Source organism: Micromesistius poutassou (assembly GCF_964030765.1).
Source record: "Micromesistius poutassou genome assembly, chromosome: 11".
Lineage (NCBI taxonomy): Eukaryota > Metazoa > Chordata > Actinopteri > Gadiformes > Gadidae > Micromesistius > Micromesistius poutassou.
In genome coordinates, this window is record NC_140281.1 from 1121849 (window position 1) to 1139620 (window position 17772).

Here is a 17772-nt window from a genome sequence, read left to right on the forward strand (position 1 = left end):
CTCGTAACTGGTTTGACCTACACTCATGAAACTTTGCACACATATGCATATCCACATGCTGAACAAATACGCCTCAAGAACCTATGACTTCCGGTTCCCAGATTTGCCGCCATTTTGAATTTAGTTAAAAACAGTAAATTGCCTAACGATCCCAGGTTTTTCGACTTTGACAAAAATCCTTTGGCACATATCATCTATGGACCATTATCTTCGATCGGACTGAAAGATTAGTCTGTACGTTCAAGTTTAAAGCACCCATGAGCCATTGAGTTCTAAAATGGGCGTGGTTTAAACCTCGACAATAGTTAATTGCTCATATCAACATCAAGTTGGACTCCTATGATGTTGATGTTGACCCAAATACAAAAGTTGTTCATAATCAAATTCTGAACAAGATAAACTCACAACATTTTTTCAAATAGGGCGTGGCATCGAAATGGGCGTGGCCTGTCACTAAAATCGCCACAGTTCATAGACGCAATGCTTGATTTGAGCGGGACCGACACAGTGGCTATTGGGGTCCAAAGTTCCAACTCCTGAAGTAAAATTAAGTTGATTGACAAAACAACATGGCCGCCAGAGGCCAAAAATCATCAAAAACAGTTAATTGCTCATATCAACATCAAGTTGGACTCCTATGATCTTGACTCCATTACAAAAGTTGTTCAGAATCAAATTTTGAACAACTTGAACCCAGCATCGTGTTTGTCGTATTTTACGGTGGCCGAGAAGGGTCACAACACATGCAAACGCCACAACACATGCATATACAGAAAACACCTGCAAATTCAGAAAACACTTTCATCGATTACACAACACGTGCGCTGCAAATTCCAAAACACCTGCAAACTTAGAAAACACCTGCATTGATTTCACAACACATGCGTTGCACATATTCACAACACGAGCAAATAGGGAAACAAACTGCAAGTGATGACAACGGAAATGTTTCCGGGGGGACCATAATCAGTGACGGACCCATATCCGGTTGGCGGTTCTATTCAATTACGAACGTCTTCAGTCATTGGATTGTGCTACAAGAGGTACGTGTTTCTCTTTTATTATGACAGACTTATCGAGGTGCTCTGATAACAACAATTATCTGCATGGACTAATACGTTATGGGGACAATGACTTAATATGTAGAAAACACACAAAACCACTTCGTTATCAGAGCACATCGACAAGTCTGTCATAAAAGAGAAACACGTACCTATTGTAGCACAATCCAATCATATATATATATATATATATATATACTGACTAGATATCGCCTGAGCTGCGCTGTTCAGTGGAACATAAAGGCCTACGTCAATCTTGCCGTGGGGTAACCACCCACCTGAATGAATGAATGTCGATGGGACAGAAGTCCTTTCCCAGTCAAAATCATTCTAAAACGCTTTTTTTTAAAGGAAATCTTCAATCGGGTCGGGTCAAACGTGTGTTTGTGGTAATGCTAGTAGGCCTAAAAATGAATTAAAAATACTTTATTTTTTTTATTTTTACTATCATTACATGTCTGACCTATGTCAGAAACCAACCCGCTTGAATATTGCCTTAAAATAAGGGGTTTTAGAGTGATTTAGGCCGGGAAAGGACCTCTGCCCCATCGACGTTCATTCATTCAGGTGGGTGGATACCCCGCGACATTGTTGACGCATGCTTAGAAGCCGAATGCGATATCTAGTCGGTAGCTGTGTTCGAAATCCTTCCCTATTCCCTCACTCACTGTTCCCTATATAGTGTTTATGATATAGTGAACTATATAGGGAACGAACAAACGAGAATTCGTTACACTACGCTGAACATTTCTGAACGTCATTTGCGTCAGTAAATGCGCCCGCATTGCATTGTGGTATATGGGAGTAACATGTAGGGAACATTGTATGTTCACTCAAATTTTGAGTATTTTATAGCTATTAGTGGTGGATTTCATGATTCGTTTGAAAGAATCAGTTCGCGTCGGTCAGTTCGCCATGAAGAGTCGTTAATTCGTTCATTCGTTCGTTCGCATTTCCGGTAGCGGTGAATCATGATTCTCAGTCACTGAGTCGGTCAGACTCGGCTCCTCCCTCGTTCTCGTTCAAACGAATCGCGAATGCACGTTCGCGAATGCCGCGGTCAGACTCGGCTCCCCCCTCGTTCTCGTTCAAACGAATCGTGAATGCACGTTCTCAGCCGAGTCGGTCAGACTCAGCTCCTCCCTCGTTCTCATTCTCAAACGAATCACGATCATGCAATGGTGCAAACGGTCATCAATCAACACAACATCAACTAAGTTCCTTTTAGCTGAAGAGTGCTTCATGTTCGTAATCGGGATGTTGTTGCCCGGCTGACTCTCGTGACGTCTCAGTTCTCGAGTCTTCACCGCTAAACACAGTCAGTGAACGAACGGCGACTCGCGAGTCAGCGACTAGTGGGTGGAGCTGGGAGTCGAGTCTCGGAGAACGAACGAGACGAACGACGACGAATGAGAGCAGCGAATCAGTTCGGTTCGTTCGTTTTAAAGAGTCGTTCGTTCGAACTGATTCGTTCGCGAACGAGCCACCACTAATAGCTATAGTGAATGAAATTAACCACTGAGAATTCGAACAGCACTACAAAATGGCGAGCACCCTATATAGTGCACTATATCCGTGATAGGGAACAATTTCGAACACAGCTAGTACATATATCTATGCAATCCGATATATATACTGAAGACGTTCGTAATTGAATATAACCGCCAACCGGATGTGGGACCGTCACTGATTATGGTCCCCCCGGAAACATTTCCGTTGTCATTACTTGCAGTTCGTTTCCCTATTTGCTCGTGTTGTGCATATGTGCAACGCATGTGTTGTGAAATCAATGCAGGTGTTTTCTGAGTTTGCAGGTGTTTTCTGTATATGCATGTGTTAAGACCCTTCTCGTCCACCGTAGCATTTTATTATCCTAATGTTCGTCCTGGGCCCCGTTTCCCGATAACGATGGATCCACGCTCGTACGATCCATCGTATGATGGATCTCACGATGCATCGTTAATTTTTTGCGAGCGTTTCCCGAAACTCCTCTTAACATGAACGCGCGTGCTCTGCTCTTACGACGTCGTAGGATTGTAGCTGTCCACTGACACGGTGCTGAAATGGGCTCCGTATGAGGGGGAGACGCAGAAATGTTGTTGGATTAAACTATATTTTGTGGCAGCAAAAAAATATCTCCCCATCAAGGCCAACAGCAGAGTAGCCTACGAAAAGAATAGACTAATATGAATGCTACAAATATTAAAACACAATTGATTAGGTCTAGGCCGACATATAACGATCCGAGGGCCGCTGGCCCCAGAGCTGTGTGACCCCATCGTGGACCAGCAGAGTGCCGCCACCCCCCCTTCCTGTGAGGATGGACACTGGGTTTCAGCGGCCCTCACAACCCCCCCACCCCCCCTTCCTGTGAGGATGGACACTGGGTTTCAGCGGCCCTCACAACCCCCCCACCCCCCCTTCCTGTGAGGGTGGACACTGGGTTTTCAGCAGCCCTCACAACTCCACACCACCACCACCCCACCCCTTTCAAGTGTGCATATTGTATTGTATATAGTTCTCTGCAAACCTATGGTGGCATCATGCCTTCAGTGTGCATATTGTATATATAGTTCTCTGCAAACCTATGGTGGCATCATGCCTTCAGTGTGCATATTGTATATCAGGGGTGTCAAACTCAAACTGTGCAGTGGGCCAAAATTGAAGTCTTGGACGGTGAGACGCGTGTCAACGCGTTAACGCTGAAATGCGATATGCCGGTGGGCCAATTGCATTACATTAATTGGGGACATTACATTATAACAGGGTCCGCGGGCGGAATTGTTGACGGGGGGGGGGAAGGTACGGGATTAAGGGCTGCCGGAGTTGACGCCAGGGTTACCGCGCCGAGACGCGCGTCAACGCGTTAACGCTGAAATGCGATATGCCGGCGGGCCAGTTCTGATAGATATTAGATATTATCTGGCGGGCCGGATTAAATTACACTCCGGGCCGGATTAGGCCCGCGGGCCGTACGTTTGACACCCCTGTTGTATATAGTTCTCTGCAAACCTATGGTGGCATCATGCCTTCACTGTGTCTTGAACAACCACAGATAAAAGGTTGCCCATTTATATGAATTTTGTTGATGTATTTGCACTTTTAATCTTGCTGAATTCTACAAGGCAAATAAATTCATTTAAAACTGGTGCCGTAACACAACCCAAACACAAATCAGAAACAGGGCTTTTATTGCCTGTGTTCATTACACGGAGGTGAGTTTACACAAGAACGCATTTATTTTCTGGTCAAACCACCGGTGAAGTGTGTTGTGTGAATGTGTGGTGAGAGAGAGAGAGAGAGAGAGAGAGAGAGAGAGAGAGAGAGAGAGAGAGAGAGAGAGAGAGAGCGCGAGCTCTCTCAGTGATCCTACAAACCAGTTAACCAACCAGTCAGCCAACCAGTTAACCAACCAGTCATCCATTAGAGTTACGGTTTGATTGCGATTTAATTTTTGTATTTTTTTTTTTTTTTGGTTTATGATTTAGTGACACTGTAATATTCATTTATAAGAAAATTATAACGTTAGCAATTCTGTCAACATATGAATACAGTGATATTTAAATTACATATTCCATTCCCCGAATAAAACCAGATATATTTTGTGTGGAGATTGATAATAAATAAAAATACAGATGAAACCACGTTGCTGTTGTTTGATCGTGTTCCTTCATGGAGCGGCCCTGAGCCAGGTCCTGACCTTTATTTTATTTATTTATTTTATTTAATTTTATATAATTTTTTATATTTTTGTGGACAGTCCCCTTTGATTAACCTACAGTAAAAGGAGCAGCTTTAACCTATTTGGCTAATTTCCAGCTGTAGTCCCCGGCCAGTTGTCAATAGGCAACCTTTATAGACGACTCAAAACACATCAGAAACGGGGCTTTTATTGTCTGTGATCATCATTACATGGAGGTGAGTTTACACAAGAACGGACTTCAAGGATCCTAACAATGTCAATATCTAACCTATATAAACACAATGTAACGCTGGCGCTATTTCTTATTTCAACGGATCCGCTCCGGTCGATTCAGCTTCCACTGTGGAGGGAAGACTGGAATGAGTCACTTTGTCACGTTTGTCGGACAGGGTTAAATCCTTATTTATTAGAAGGGAGGCAGTTGCGAACCTGTAGGCGGCAGATCCATGCTCCACCTCCTCCGTCGTCGCAGGTGCGGTCTAGCGGCCAGCAGGTCCTCCTCTGGGTCCAGCAGATCCTCCTCCGGGTCCAGCAGGTCCTCCTCCGGGTCCAGACCTCTCTCCAGCAGGTCCTCCTCCGGGTCCAGCAGGTCCTCCTCTGGGTCCAGACCTCTCTCCAGCAGGTCCTCCTCCGGGTCCAGACCTCTCTCCAGCAGGTCCTCCTCCGGGTCCAGCAGGTCCTCCTCCGGGTCCGGTCTCTCCGGGGTAGTGGACTCAGAACCTCTGGTCTCGTGGCGGGAGAGCAGAGCCATTCAGCCGCTGAGGGAAACCTTTCATTAGAGCGAGCGCTACGCAACAGGTGGTTCGGTCAGAACCAGACCCCTGATAATGGTTTAACTCTTCTTCCGACACAAATGTAGACACAAATGTAGGCAGAAATCTAATTTCCTCACGCTCATTGGCTGACTTTATATATTGAAGATAATTTGGGAATTGTTTGCCTTCCATATCTTTGGGGGGCTTTTTGGTTACGTCTGTTTTACTGATCCTTTACTAGCCTGTCTGCTAACAACTGTGTTTAGGTGTGATCGGCTCCTCTGAAGCCTGTGTTCTGTCAATTTCTGCTACCCATCAGATTTTGCTACCTAGTGGTTCTGCGCATGCGCATGACGACGCTATTGAGTATTGGTGTAAAATACACTGTACCCCTGAAACCTGCTTTCCACTTCCAACCTCTCCTCGTACCTCAGTACCGCAGCATCCCTGCGGAGGGCGCTGCTGCATCACTGCAGAAATTGGCTGCTGCATGTAAAGTGTAAAGTGTTTCTATATTTTTGTACAGGACTAGTCTAAACATAGGTGACACTGGCTAGTTAAGGTGCAGAAAAACAGACATAACCAAAAAGGAACCCAAAGATGAAGGTAAACCATTCCTAAATGATCTTCAGTAGGTCTATGTAGAGTAAGCCAACGGGCAAGAGTAGTGGAAAAGTTGAATTCATTTTTCTGTTTGTAAAATGAATGATATAGGCCTATAGGCCTACTATAGCTAATCCTATCGCTATTGCTGACCTATTTTTATTTTATTGTTAGACTTTTTAAATGCCCCGAAGCTCAGTTGAATTAAAAAATTAATCATTCAGAGAGTAAAAAAAAGACAAAAAAGTGTCAGATTTGTAATCAAACCGGACACTGTCTTCAAAGTAAAGTTTGTAACGTTATATAGGCTATAATGTTTGTCAATGTCATCTTAATGCATTCCTCCACACTGTTCTACTGTCAATAATGTTCATACTGAATCCATCTGTGTACATTTTACAGCTTTTTACTTTACTGCTTTTCTTTGTACTCTATGCTAAACTACATTTCGGTCTCTCAGTAGGTAATAGTAATAGTAATAGTGTAAGCTTAATAAGCTCTCAGTAATAGTTTACACTAGTAATAGTTTACACTACGCACTACTACACTACACACGCTTACACTACACTACAGTAATAGTGTAAGCTTAATAAGCTTACACTATTACTAATAATAATAAGCTTACACTAAGCTTATTAAGCTTACACTATTAAGCTTACACTATTACTGAGAGACCGAAATGTAGTTTATTAAGCTTATTAAGCTTACACTATTACCTACTGACATAACACTAAGCTTACTTAATAAGTAAGTTTAATTAAAGTTTAATTAAAGTACGCTACTCACATGTGTCCTCTTACTTGTCCTTACTGCACTGGCACCTCTCAGGGGGCAGCATTCATGTGCAGTATTCAGTGCAGTACAAAAGTGTGACACTTTGGCGTCTGTGACAGAAATTGACAGAAGAACCTTCAATTTCTGCGTTGGGCCTAGCTGCGTTTCTCCAATCCTGGGGTTACATCACCCAGTCATTGGGTCAGCGGCGCAGGTTTACAGCGCCGCTGTAAACCTGGCCGCTGTCCAGGATTGTCTGCGCTCTGATCGGACTGCTCACTGTGACATCCATGATGATGAATCCAGGAGACAGGATTTTGGACGCCCACTGTGTGTAACGTCACCTCAATTCAGAGTGAATACCAGAACTCACCCCCACAATTTTAACTGCTTTCCTTTTTCTTTCTTCTCAACTCCACACTTTTGACGGCTTTTCTTTTTCTTCTCTAGTGGCCAATGGGCGTAATGGGCTCCGGGGCTGCAGCTGAGCTGTGTGTGTGCACACAATGGCTCACAGCCAATGGGAATGTGATTTGTTGTCTGTCGGGTGGCGGCGCTCATATTCACATTCAGAGACTGTTGATGTTTGTCGCAGCGAGTCACTACATACGTTCACTGGTCACTACCGTCGTCTTGCTCAGGGAGACCTCGACACACAGCTAGGAGGAGCTGGGAAGCGAACCACCAACCTGCCGGTCACCAGCCAGCCGCTCTACCTCCTGAGCTACTGCCACTCCATGTGTTCAGTAAAGCCGAAAAGTCTAAGTCGTAAATAAATGTTAAATGGCCTAAATCAAATGAAGGGATTCGAACAGAGTTCAAAAGTAAACAATGTAAACATGCACACCATTTTAAAAAGGTCAAATGTTTGGAAACACATAAGGAACACGAGTTAAACAATAGCTAATGTGATAAAGTTTTAATACATTTGAGATCAAATATAGAATAGGAAAAAAGGCACATTTACAGTTGAAGCGGACACAAGAAGTGTCCGTGTTCAACGGAGCTTCAACGGAGCCAGAAGTCCGTGTTCCAGTAACCACAGTATTAACTAGTGAGACATGTAGGTTATCGTTTTGGACGACACATTTTTTAGACTTTAACCGCTCGCTTCCTCCTAGCTGTGTGTCGACATGGACGGACGACTGCGGTGACTAGTGAACGCACACACACACACACACACACACACACACACACACACACACACACACACACACACACACACACACACACACACACACACACACACATAATAAATAAATATATACATATAGTTGTTCCACCATGTTATGTCCATAATTATTGTCATCTTGTGCCCCATGTGTCTCCAACCGACCTCTCCAGACCAAACACATAACATAGACTTATATACAGACAGTGATATTTAAATTACATATTCCGTTCCCCGAATAAAACCTGATATATTTAGTGTGGAGATTGATCGAGGTCTGGACCTCTGTGATTCTTTTTAGGCGACCGATTACGTAATTAGGGGGAGATTAACCGTGTTTGTGTTTGCGACTGTCCAATGCGGAAGCGGGATGTTCAAAGCGGGCGAAGCCGAAAGTCGTCAGTAGTCAGAGCAGAAGCAGAGGACCCGGAAGACTCACTGGTTATCTCTGGTCGGGAGTAAGAAGGTTCGTTAATCCCCGGAGTTTAGGTGTGTGGTTAGGGTATTCTTTATTTTGTTCGATTTACTTTATTTTGATGTAATGCTATCACGCTGTTTGAAAACTCAATGATTCAATAGATTCATTGTTTTTCATTGTTTTCACTTTTGTCTACGGCCTATATGTTATGTTGTGTCATTTCTGGTCATTTAATGGTGCCGTAACATAACCCCAAACACAAAAACATGGCTTTTATCGTCTGTGTTCATTACACGGAGGTGAGTTAACACAAGAACGCATTCATTGTGTGTGTGTGTGTGTGTGTGTGTGTGTGTGTGTGTGTGTGTGTGTGTGTGTGTGTGTGTGTGTGTGTGTGTGTGTGTGTGTGTGTGTGTGTGTGTGTGTGTGTGTGTGTGTGTGTGTGTGTGTGTGTGTGTGTGTGCGCGCGTGCGCGTAGACGTCCACGCGTGGATCCTCTCCGGTCGAATCAGCTTCCACTGTGGAGGGAAGACTGGAATGAGTGACAGGACGTTTACATGCACCCCTTAACCAGATTGTCAAGTTTGACCGACAGGGTTAGGCTACAGGAGTTTAATAGCATAAACGGAGAATTAGGCGCACAGAGAGCCATGGGTAATCTTCTCACTGCAGTAAGCAAATGATCTTCCATTCAAAAAATGATCCTATCTAGATTTTCTTCTTTTTTATTGGACTGTTTGCGTTGGGCCGGTCTTTCCTCCGTGACGATGACCTCTGTCACCAGGGCCTTCTTCTTCTCCCCCCCCCCCCCCCCCCCCTCCTCAAGGCGGTGGATGGACCGACCCTGACCTGGCCGACTTTGAGCTGCTGGTCATCCTGAGCGCCACGATGGAGCCCACCTCGGCCACCTGCCAGGTGCGCACCTCCTACCTGCCCGACGAGATCCTGTGGGGCTACGAGTTCCCGCCCGTCGGGGAAGTACGTTGCAGAATTGGCCTTCTTCGACAGGGTGGCCAAAACCAAGACCACGCCCCTTTTTCAAATCGCCCTCCACGGACCCTAACCCGTCACCGCCTCCACCACAACCACCTGCCCAGCCGGGCTACCAGAGCGGCAGGCTGGGGTCCGTGCCGGAGGGGACCGACCCGGACAAGATCCGCCTGGAGCAGAGCTACCGGCAGGGGGCTCAGGATCAGGGGCGGGTCCGGGACAGCGGCCCGCTCAGCGTACGCATCAGTAACGTCTGAGACTCACTTGCTCACTTGTGCGCCCCGCCCTCTCCCGTCCTGGCAAAACAAAACAAAACCGCGGCCTTTGATTGGGCAGTTTCGCTTAATTTGCCAAACAGCTCCCATGGTTTCATTGGACTGAATCTCACTTGGACTGGGATGCTGCTCCGTGATTGGCTCCCGGCGGGGAGCGCTTATTCACCTACGCTCCTCCAGCCGAAAACTGCAGACTTTTACAGTTTCCAACCATCACGTAAGTAATGCCTTTATTGTCTTCAGAACAACGTATCAAATTAGTATTAATACAGCTTAACATTCTGCAGAGTTTAAATGAAGTTGATTTCATCGCGATTAGCATGTCAATGCCATTAAAATGACTCTGTGGTTAGATCGTGGTCAAATCGTGAAAAATAAATTAAAATGTGAGCAGACAAGCCAGTTATATACAATAGACCCTAATGTAGCTGTGGTATAAATGCTGGAACGAATGTCGAAGTATAAATATGTTTAACTTGATGTGGAAAGTACGCATCGTCACGATTTCCATTGAAACGAATGGCGCGGTGGTAGGCCTTGAAACGAGAGCTGGCAAATCGTGAAAAATGCATTAAAATGTAAGCAGATTAGCCAGTTATATGATATAGACCCTAAGGTAGCTGTGATATAAATTCTGGTACGAATGTCGAAGTATAAATATGTTAAACTTGATGTGGAAAGTATTCCCTTTGTCATTACCATTGTCACGTATGGCGCGTTGATTCGCCCTGGCAAATTGTGTAAAATGCATTAAACTGTAATCAGTCGACGGTGTTTTATGCTATAGACCCTAGAGAAGCTCTGGTATAAATTCTGTAACGAAAAGTGTAAATGTGTGAGTCCGGTGTTTGAAATACAACCTCGATTTGCATAAGAGGTGTGAATGGATGGGGGAAGGGCAACAGGTCACTATCAGGCTAAACCTAATGGACTCCTGGCATTAACATTCACGTCGACAGTATTACCCTAACCCCCCTAATGGGCTGATATCCTGACATTAACATTGATATCAACAGTGTTATTATAACACCCCAGGGGAGGCAAACAAGGTAATTAGTAGTACATTGTAATACACTAAATGTTTTGTTTCTTCTTGTCTTACAGAAAATGGCTCACCCTTCGAACCCTTCAAACGTTCCAGTGGTTGCTGGGGAACGCGGTGGGGTACGCAATCTCCATCTTGCCGTCCCACCAGAAGGAGAGAGAGGGAGGGGACACCAGCAAGTCGCCCCTCATGGAGAACAAGGACGCCCTCGCCTCCTACGCCCGGCTGTTCCCACCCATGGTGACGGCCGTGGCCAGGCGTAGGTTGTGTGAGGGCTCCCAGTCTACCAGCGGGGTGGACGACGCGCTGGTGGGGTTCGGTGTGAACGCTCACCGGACCTACAAGTCCCTGTACGGCGCTCGGGACCAAGAGAGTCGATCGTAAGTAATGTGTGTGTGTGTGTGTGTGTGTGTGTGTGTGTCTATCCCTTTCTGTGCTCTGTTACAGCTTTGTGTGTGTGTGTGTCTAACCCTTTCTGTGCTCTGTTACAGCTTTGTGGCGTGGATCAGGAAGCAGACGACGGTGGGAGCTGGGTCCAGGGTGGAGGCCCTGCAGAGGTATGTGCTGGCCCGGGACGCAGAGCCCAAGGCAGCACCGGAGCCGGCTCATGTCCTCCCACGGCCAGGTAACGGAACCGTCTACAAAACAGCCTGTGAGGTGCTTCTAACAACACACCAGTGCTTCATCAGTTCATTTTGTCGTCTCGTTGTTGTTGTTCTTGTCAGGCGCCTCCTACTCGGACCCGACCGACGCCGAGCTGCTCACTGCTGCCGACGAGGTCGACCCTCCCAGTGAGTAGACATTTTGATGTGGATACACTTGTAACGCACGTGTAACGCACCGCCCCAACGCTGATATGTGTTGTCAGGCACGTCCAGGGACGCCCCACCAGCTGCGGTCCCGCTGGAAGGACCAGGACCAGGACCGGTGGCCCAGAGGCTTTTTTATTATTATATGGTCTTCATTTCACTAATTCAAAATACACAAACTGTTGACCGTCTCAAAAGGGTGCATGTGTTTGTCCAAACTATTTCTTTATGTATAGAAGAAATGCTTCTTCCATTAGAAAGATCGCAGGGTTCCCTACGATAAATCATAATAATCATAATAAAACAATAACATCAATTTGTAAGACCCCTTTTAAGACATTATGGCTTTGAAAGCAGCGTTTTCAAGAGTGTAATGCAATGAGTGTAATTACACTAATAAATATTTAAATAGCTTGATTAAAATAAAGTATGCTTAAAGCCCAAAAAGCCAGCAGCCGTGTCAGGAGAGACACAGAATAATACTCTTCAATTTAACATCCAAAATGGACTTGAGTTCTTTATGAAGCAAGCAAAAAAGTGACTGCTCTCCCACATTCACGCTCCATTAAAACAATACAATTCTATTTATTTTTTGGGTTGCACTACAAATATAAATGATATTTATTATAATACGATGGGAACGTTTTTAAGTTTGAATTGGGTTTGCTGTTTCCGCATCAGTCTCTATGTTCCGTTACTTTTTAAATGTAAAAGCGTATTAAAAATCCAGCCTGAATGGTATCAGCCCTTTATGGTGGGGGTTGCCTCCTCCGCTGATGGAAATAAAGACATTTGGAGACGTGGTAATGAGAACCTAGCCCCCCCAACGTGACCTCACCTGGTCAGCCAACTGATGGACTCTGTGAACCGTCCGATAGAGTACTAGAGAGTGTGTGTGTGTGTGTGTGTGTGTGTGTGTGTGTGTGTGTGTGTGTACTCCAGTAGATCTACAAGAATGAAACTCTCAAACTTATGTTTCAATATCAAGAGTTGATCAAAGACAAACTGATAGCCTGACTAGTCTTTCTTGGCCCCACGGTGTGTGTTTATGCAAATGTTTGGTTATAAAACGTAGATAGACTTGGAAACAGCTTATGGACTTGGGCGACCCAATTTCAAATGGTGACTTTGTAAATATAAGGTTGTTTTTGTCAACTTATTTTTGTATTAAAGTCATTCTTATTTCAGTGGTTTCAATTTGAGCTTATTCTAGGCATATTCTAAAGAGTGCAAGCAAAAAAAAAATCCTGTTGCCTGCGACAACGAATCAACATCACGTGACACGGAACCTGGTGGGCCTTTATGACATCACCGCCTCTATGTAAGTCACCGCTCCTCGGTCCAGTGCTCAGTGGTGATCAGACAGCAACAAACGTGGTATCAAACTGTTTAACCTGTTAGTGTGCAAAGTGAAAGACCCACTATGGTGATGACAACTGTTGAGGGACCAGAGGGAGACCAGGAGACCCTGGGTGGGGTCTCCTGGACCTGGATCTCCTCCCCGCCCCCAGGAACACAACATCCTCTGGGACAGGTGAGGAACACCAACCGCACAAGCTAACTTTTAAGTGTGCAGATGCACATTTGTATTCTTTTAAAAACTTGTTGTTGTATGTTTGTACGTCATTCTATTAAGTTAAAGGAGAACCCCCGGCGATTTTCAACACCGTTATTGTTTTCCTGAGGGTTAGGGTTGAGGGAAGCTAAAAAACCAGATGAAAATTGATTCGACCACGAATGTATACCCAAACATTCCGTCACCGCGACTACGTCACCGTGACGCCTCTGGCCAGCAGAACCCGGTGGCCCTCTGACATCACAGGGCCGTGCTCCTCTATATAAGTCATTATATATCAATATCCCTCAGTGCCATGCTCAGTGGGGATCAGAGAGTGGAGCGCTGAGCGTCACCTGGTGATCACAGAGCGAGCACAGAGGCCAGTCAGCCCAGTTAGCAAAGAGCGAGTGAACCACGGAGAAGAGAGGGGCCAGGTGACCCAACGGTGATGATCTCCTCCGACAGGAGGTTCTCCGACCAGGAGACCAGGAGACCCTGGGTGGGGTTGTGGACAAACCAGCGTCCTCCCCCTCTACGGACTCCTCCTTCTATTCTGCGGCCTCCTCCTTCTCCTCTACGGACTCCTTCTTCTCCTATCCGGCCTCCTCCTCCCCCTCTACGGACTCCTTCTTCTCCTATCCGGCCTCCTCCTCCCCCTCTACGGACTCCTTCTTCTCCTATCCAGACTCCTCCCCCCCCTCTACGGACTCCTTCTTCTCCTATCCGGACTCCTCCCCCCCCCTCTACGGACTCCTTCTTCTCCTATCCGGACTCCTCCCCCCCCTCTACGGACTCCTTCTTCTCCTATCCGGACTCCTCCCCCCCCTCTACGGACTCCTTCTTCTCCTATCCGGACTCCTCCCCCCCCTATCCGGTCTCCACCTCGCCACCCGGGGAAGAACATCTGGGACAGGTGAGGAAGGAGAGGACACGAACACGAACACCGACTGAGACGTCTTTTCGTTTCCTCTCATGGGTCTTCGGTGTGGGTTCATGTTCAACCCGGTGAGCTCCTGACGCGGTGCGTCGCGTCCCAGATGGTGAGCAGATGGTTGGAGGAGGATGAGGAGGCGTACGACCCGGACTTGGTCGCAGAGTGCGAGCCGTCAGTCCCCAACCCGGGCCACACCGCCCCGGACAAAGGCCAGACCCCCCAGACCCAGGCCAGACCCGCCGGACCAAGTCCAGACCCCACGGACCCAGGCCAGACCGCCCAGACCCAGGCCAGACCCACCGGACCAAGGCCAGACCCGCCGGACCAAGGCCAGACTGCCCTGGACCAAGGCCAGACCGCCCCAGACCAAGGCCAGACCGCCCCGGACCAAGGCCAGACCACCCCAGACCAAGGCCAGACCGCCCCAGACCAAGGCCAGACCGCCCCAGACCAAGGCCAGACCGCCCCAGACCAAGGCCAGACCACCCCAGACCAAGGCCAGACTGCCCATGAACCCGGTGAGCTTGCTGCATTGTTGTGTTTTCCTGTGTGTGTGTGTGTGTGTGTGTGTGTGTGTGTGTGTGTGTGTGTGTGTGTGTGTGTGTGTGTGGTTTGGATTTATCTTTTTGAGTTTTATGTGTCAGCATAATCAGGAAACAATGACTGACCGACCCTCACGTTAACAGTCACTAAAATAGAACCCATAACAGCAACAAACACGCAACAGCCACTACGGTCATCGTTAAATACCGTCTTGTCGTTCATTTCTGACAGGACCCCAACACCAGGGAGAAGGCTCGGGCCCTTTGGGGGCCCGGCTGCGTCAGAGAGCAGACGTGCCCCCCAGAAAGAACCTGGCCCAGGTCATGGGGACCATGAGGGTCTGGATGAGGGGCATCCGAAATAACAAGGTGGAAGTCATCGTGGCCGATGCCCCCGTGAACGGGCGAGAAGGGGATGAGAAGACGGAGGAAGAAGGGGACCGACCCGCACCGGAGGTCCAGGGGAAGGGCCTCAGGCAAACGTTCAATGAAAGGCTGAAGGGGCGCCTGTCCAGAGTGGCTGCCCTGTTCCGGTGCGGGTCGGATGTACTGTAAATAAAAATGTACAGGAAAAGTATGTACGTCAAACATCTGATGGGATCCAACCAAGTCCACATCGATGAGACATCACACACGAGTGAAACCCCAGCTTTGTGTTAGCCAACGTGAATTGAAACAAAGTAGTCAAACATCTGATGGGACCCAACCAAGTCCTCATCGGTGTTGCATCACACTGAGGTGTGAACTACTTTGTTTGAATTCACCTTGGCTAGGACAAAGCTGAGGTTTCACTCCAGGGTGATGTCACATCAATGTGGACTTGGACTGGACCCATCCGATGTTTGACGTACATACTTTGTCCGAGCCCAGGTGAATTTTAAAAAAAGTATGTAAGTCCAACATGTGATGGGATCCAACCAAGTCCACATCGCTGTGACATCACACAGGAGTGAAACCCCAGCTTTGTCTGAGCCCAGGTGAATTTAAACAAAGTAGTCAAACATCTGATGGGACCCAACCAAGTCCTCATCAGTGTTACATCACACTGAGGTGTGAACTACTTTGTTTAAATTCACCTGCACTGGGACCAAGCTGTGGTTTCTCTCCAGTGGGATGTCACATCGATGTGGACTTGGCCGGATCCCATCACATGTTTGACGTACATATTTCCTTTCAATTCACCTTGGCCCAATGCCAAATTCATGGAACCCAACAATCATATATATAATAAAAATGTGTTGGAGAAATCTTGTGATCTTGTGTTTGTTTTTAGATGTATATGTATATCTTACATACTTAATGGCAGACACAAACTCTTTGACACACACAAACAGGAAGGAATATTCTTTAAGGCCCAACTCCACATTCTTGACAAACTGACACACGCACGCACACAAACACACACACTTTGCCGCAGCCCAGCATATATACGACCATATATCTCTAGACATATCTAACTGTTGTTGGTAGAGGTGTGGGCGAATGATTTAGCGCTGGTAGCAGGAGGCTCCCAACATGCTGGTATCCGCACTAATCTGTCTGGAAGGAAAGATGACCCCCAATGATCTTTCCAGCAGCTCTCACCACTCTGTGTATGGCCTCCTTCTCTGCGCTGGTGCAGCCGGCAAACCACACCAGTAACCCATAGGTCAGCACACTCTCCACGGCACAGTGGTAGAAGTTGACCGTGAGTCTCTGGGGCAGTTTTGATTGTTTCGTTGTCTCAGTATTTGTATAAAGTTTAATCTATTGTAATCACATCTAAAGTCATTGTTTAACATGATTTAACACCGCCCAGCCCCCGCTCTTTCCATCCACTGTCATTTTATAAAGGTATTTATTCATATGTCATTTTATAAAGGTATTTATTCATATGTCATTTTATAAAGTTATTCATATGTTATTTTATAAAGGTATTTATTCATATGTCATTTTATAAAGGTATTTATTCATATGTCATTTTATAAAGGTATTTATTAATATGTCATTTAATAAAGTTATTCATATGTTATTTTATAAAGGTATTTATTTATATGCTGGTAACGGATGGGTCCGTTCTCTGGACAGGACTTGTTTTTTGTTTGTTTAATGTTTTAAGAATGCTTACACTATATCTGATTGTAAAATGAAATTTTACAAACAGAAATAGCTTTCTTGTTTAATAAAAGTAGGCTAGTTACATGGACAGAAGAGCACACAAGAAGAGGCTGAAGAGGTTGCAAACTGGATGATGAGCAGCCAAGCAGTATACACATGAATTCATTAATTAATTATTAACTAAATAGACATGGAATTATTGGTTAGTTCCGGGGCGGGTCTTTCAAAAAGTAGCCATACCCACCTGATGCGGATAATGCAAGATTGACTGGAATGTAGTCCGGATAGCAGGAGCGCCGTTTATAGCGAGTCCGCTGGTTCAGCCTGTTGTTCCTGTGGCGGACAGCAGGGGACGCCGTTGTCCAAGTCCGGACGTCTCCGAGGGCGGACAGTGAACACATGAGGTGCTTTAAGAATATGAAAAAGTGGGAAGAATCTCAAGTTGAATAGATTCTACGTTTATACCTGCAGGTGCGATTGATAAGAGATCAGCTTTTATTTGACTCATGTGTTTATATACATGAGTATATATATACATATATATATATATATATATATATATATATATATATATATATATATATATACGTATATGTTTAAAGTGCAGTTAATGAAAGTTAAAGTGGACTGAATGGGATCTGAAACATGTCTATATTAATGAGGATATAAAACAACAAACCGATATTATATTACTCCTATATATATATATATAATATATATATATATATATATATATATATATATATATAATATATATTACTCCTATATATATATATATAGTCCCATTTAAAGGAGTAATATAATATCGGTTTGTTGTTTTATATCCTCATTAATATAGACATGTTTCAGATCCCATTCAGTCCACTTTAACTTTCATTAACTGCACTTTAAACATATACTATATTTGATAACAATTCAATTCACTCTGATTCATATCATTTCTTATATTTACAGCAAATCATGTAACTTTATGATACAATCATCATATTATACAGTATTGGATGAAGAGAGAGAGAGAGAGAGAGAGAGAGAGAGAG

General features: G+C 45.5%; 1 protein-coding gene and 1 long non-coding RNA gene across 4 annotated transcripts; one reads left to right on the forward strand and one right to left on the reverse strand.

Moving 5' to 3' along the window:
- Window positions 1-4933: 4933 nt before the first annotated feature.
- On the reverse strand, window positions 4934-5294 carry LOC311355547. Its single transcript, XR_014637465.1, has 2 exons — window positions 5194-5294; window positions 4934-5104 (listed from the first exon to the last, which is right to left on the reverse strand). It is a non-coding gene; the product is annotated as an uncharacterized lncRNA (long non-coding RNA).
- A 3147-nt stretch (window positions 5295-8441) lies between these two features.
- On the forward strand, window positions 8442-13860 carry LOC311355587 (uncharacterized protein). 3 transcript variants are annotated; one of them, XM_084475362.1, is made up of 6 exons: window positions 8442-8533; window positions 9312-9967; window positions 10855-11175; window positions 11287-11420; window positions 11521-11586; window positions 11664-13860. In XM_084475362.1, the coding sequence occupies exons 3-6, from the start codon at window positions 10985-10987 to the stop codon at window positions 11885-11887; spliced, it is 615 nt and encodes a 204-aa protein (XP_084331488.1). In that variant the 5' UTR covers window positions 8442-8533; window positions 9312-9967; window positions 10855-10984; the 3' UTR covers window positions 11888-13860. The 3 variants fall into 3 exon arrangements, with proteins under 3 accessions (XP_084331488.1, XP_084331490.1, XP_084331489.1); XM_084475363.1 differs by having other exon boundaries at window positions 8502-8556; XM_084475364.1 differs by lacking the exon at window positions 11664-13860 and having other exon boundaries at window positions 11521-11656.
- The last annotated feature ends 3912 nt before the right edge of the window (window positions 13861-17772 follow it).